The sequence below is a fragment of the Lycium barbarum genome, chromosome 8, assembly GCF_019175385.1.
Source record: "Lycium barbarum isolate Lr01 chromosome 8, ASM1917538v2, whole genome shotgun sequence".
NCBI lineage: Eukaryota > Viridiplantae > Streptophyta > Magnoliopsida > Solanales > Solanaceae > Lycium > Lycium barbarum.
The window spans coordinates 9255382-9257961 of NC_083344.1; the positions used below are offsets into that span (position 1 = coordinate 9255382).

Consider the following 2580-nt stretch of genomic DNA (forward strand, 5'->3'; position numbering starts at 1 on the left):
ATCAAGGATATGTAGACGTTCGGATAGTCATTTTAGGGGTTGAAAAGGTACCCGAAGTAAGTTTTGTTTGGAAACTTTAGGGTGTTTTATTTTTTAGGGCCTGATTTACCCCTCTACTTTGGAAAAGGTTCATATTTACCCCTCCGTTAAAAATAGGGGCAAATATTTCAACTATTGTAACGGTAGGGGTATAAATGACCTGATAGTATAACGAGGGGTAAATATGAACCTTTTCCTAAAGTAGAGGGGTAAATCAGGCCCTTTTCCCACTACAAAATTATCTACATTCCACTTCTCTTTCTGCTACCAAATTGACTAAAAATCATCCAACTTGGAAGTTGGAACCAATATCTTTTATAGATGTTATTTGAAGGGATCTAGAGAAAGCAATTGAAAAATTAGGGTTTCCATGGTTGTTTTCTCGAAAAATTATGCTTCTTCTAGCTGGTTTCTTGAAGAACTAGTCAAAATTCTCGATTGCAAAGAGAAGTTAAAGCAGATAATCGATCCTTCTCAAGTGCGAAAGAAAATTGGGTGTTTTGGTGAAGATTTGGGTATACAAAAGGAACGATTCTTTGGTGATTTGCAAAATGTTGCTGACATGTATGATTTATTAACCTTGTGGTCGTGGGTTCGAGCCCCACAGTGGGGCGCTTATTTGTTAAGTTTTTTCAGACCCCACTTGTGGGATCACACTGTGTGTAATTTGTTGTTGTTGTTGGGTATGATCTGTTGGTCCTTTCTAATTTGTGAAGCAAATGCATAAAAAACTCCTCTAAATGTAGTGGTAATTCGTATATTCTATAGCTTCAAATGTGCATATTTGAATGATTATAATGCTTAAATAATTTAAGGTTGTTAATAATGATAGTTAAGAGAGCAGGACCTAAAATTTTATGTAGGCGTTTGGCCACAGATTTCAATTATTTTCACTTTATTTGAAATTTATGAAGTTGGAGTTATATTTGGTTATACGTTTTGCAAAGGAGAAAATATAACAATTCATTTGAAATTTATGAGGATGGAGTTGGAAAACAGGTTCGGAGCAATTTTCCAAGTTGGAATCCTACTCCAAGTTGGATTTGGAAATTTTATAACCAAACACTAATTTTGAAAAGTGAAAATTATTTTGGAAAAAAGTGAATAATATCATGGCCAAACGAGTCCTAAGTGTTTTTTTCTATAGTTTGTTAAGTGTTTGGCTCTTATTGTTAAGGTTCTTTTTTTCAAAATTAGTTATTATTGTTGTTATAATGTTTCTTTTATTGTTAACAATTTGTAGGCATGGATCTGAATTTATCGGGAATATTATAGAACAAGTCCTACTAGAGGTGAACCAAACACCTTTAGATATTGCTTGGTACCCAGTTGGAGTAGATACTCATGTCAAAGATATAGAGTTGTTATCGCAAAACGAAGGTGTTGATGAAGTTCACATGGTTGGTAAATTTGGCATTGGTGGAATAGGAAAAATAGCTTTGGCAAAGAGCATCAAATTATTCAAAGCAAGACTCGGGCCAAAGAAGGTTCTAATTGTTCTTGATGACGTGGACCATAGAAGGCAATTAGAATCCTTAACAAGAGAAAGAAGTTGGTTCGGTTCGGGTAGTTTAATAATAATTACAACCCGAGACGAGTATTTGATGTACGGGCTTAGAGCAGATGATGCCAATTCGAGGCTAGAAGAAGACCTAGGATCTAAAGAAATGTGAGATTTGAAGGTAAGAAGAGCTACTTCTAGTCTGGGGTGCACAGTACCTCTCAAGGGACCTGACCAAGATGGATAGAGCAATTGATGGGATGTTCGAGTTTGGTCGATAGGGTATTTCACCAATATCTCAACTTTCTTCGCGTGAAATTTCTCCGAAGGTGTTTTCACATTGTCAGAAAGGAGAGAGGGCAATGCTGGAGGTATATTAGTTCTTGGTAAGATTTTGAATCCGGCATCGCTCAATAAATACCTTTTTCCTCCCAATTCATCTCAGAGCTTCTTGGCTATTATATCCTTGGTTTGAAACTCAACTTTCCTCTTTGTCAATGATTCGAGGATCAGTTCAAAAAAGCTCTTAGTTTCGGACATTTCAGGTAGACACAAACAAACTCTCTTTTCAAAGTGTTGCCTGATCTGTTCATCATTGAAAATTTTCTTAGCTATGGGAACGGTGCAAATTGGGTTGTTATCCAACCTCTCCGCAATCGTATCGGACACCCGCACCCGAATCCAAGCAATTTAGGTTGTTATTGGAAAATGAATGTGTAGATGAAGTTCACATGGCATTGGTGGAATAGGAAAAACAACTTTGGCAAAAGGTATCTCTAGAATTCTGTGATGTTCTACAAGGAAATAAGGTCTGTAAATTCTTTATCTTTATCTTGATTTTTTTTTTTAAAAAAAACGAATTTCATTTTTTATTTACTCCTCATTTCTGTTGTCACCACAAGAGTTCAATACATTTGTGCTTCTTCTCTCGTTAGTAAATTTTTTCTTATGGTCTGGTACTGCAGAGATGACAAAAAATGTGATTTTGCCTTTGGAACAGAACTGCAGTAATCAAACAACTTTGGGCAATTGCTGACAAG

The 2580-nt window shown here is 35.9% G+C and overlaps 1 protein-coding gene across 1 annotated transcript; it reads left to right on the top strand.

Moving 5' to 3' along the window:
- Nucleotides 1–267: 267 nt before the first annotated feature.
- Nucleotides 268–2380, top strand: LOC132605882 (TMV resistance protein N-like). The gene is made up of 2 exons (XM_060319148.1): nucleotides 268–603; nucleotides 1283–2380. Exons 1-2 carry the CDS (start codon nucleotides 410–412, stop codon nucleotides 1710–1712), a joined length of 624 nt encoding a protein of 207 aa, XP_060175131.1. The 5' UTR covers nucleotides 268–409; the 3' UTR covers nucleotides 1713–2380.
- Nucleotides 2381–2580: the final 200 nt, after the last annotated feature.

Bases quoted from the DNA above. Each gene is read 5' to 3' on its own strand.
- LOC132605882 (XM_060319148.1), top strand. From the start codon at position 410: ATGGTTGTTTTCTCGAAAAATTATGCTTCTTCTAGCTGGTTTCTTGAA. The intron at 604-1,282 runs GTATGATTTATT...AACAATTTGTAG, and splicing joins TTGCAAAATGTTGCTGACAT to GCATGGATCTGAATTTATCG.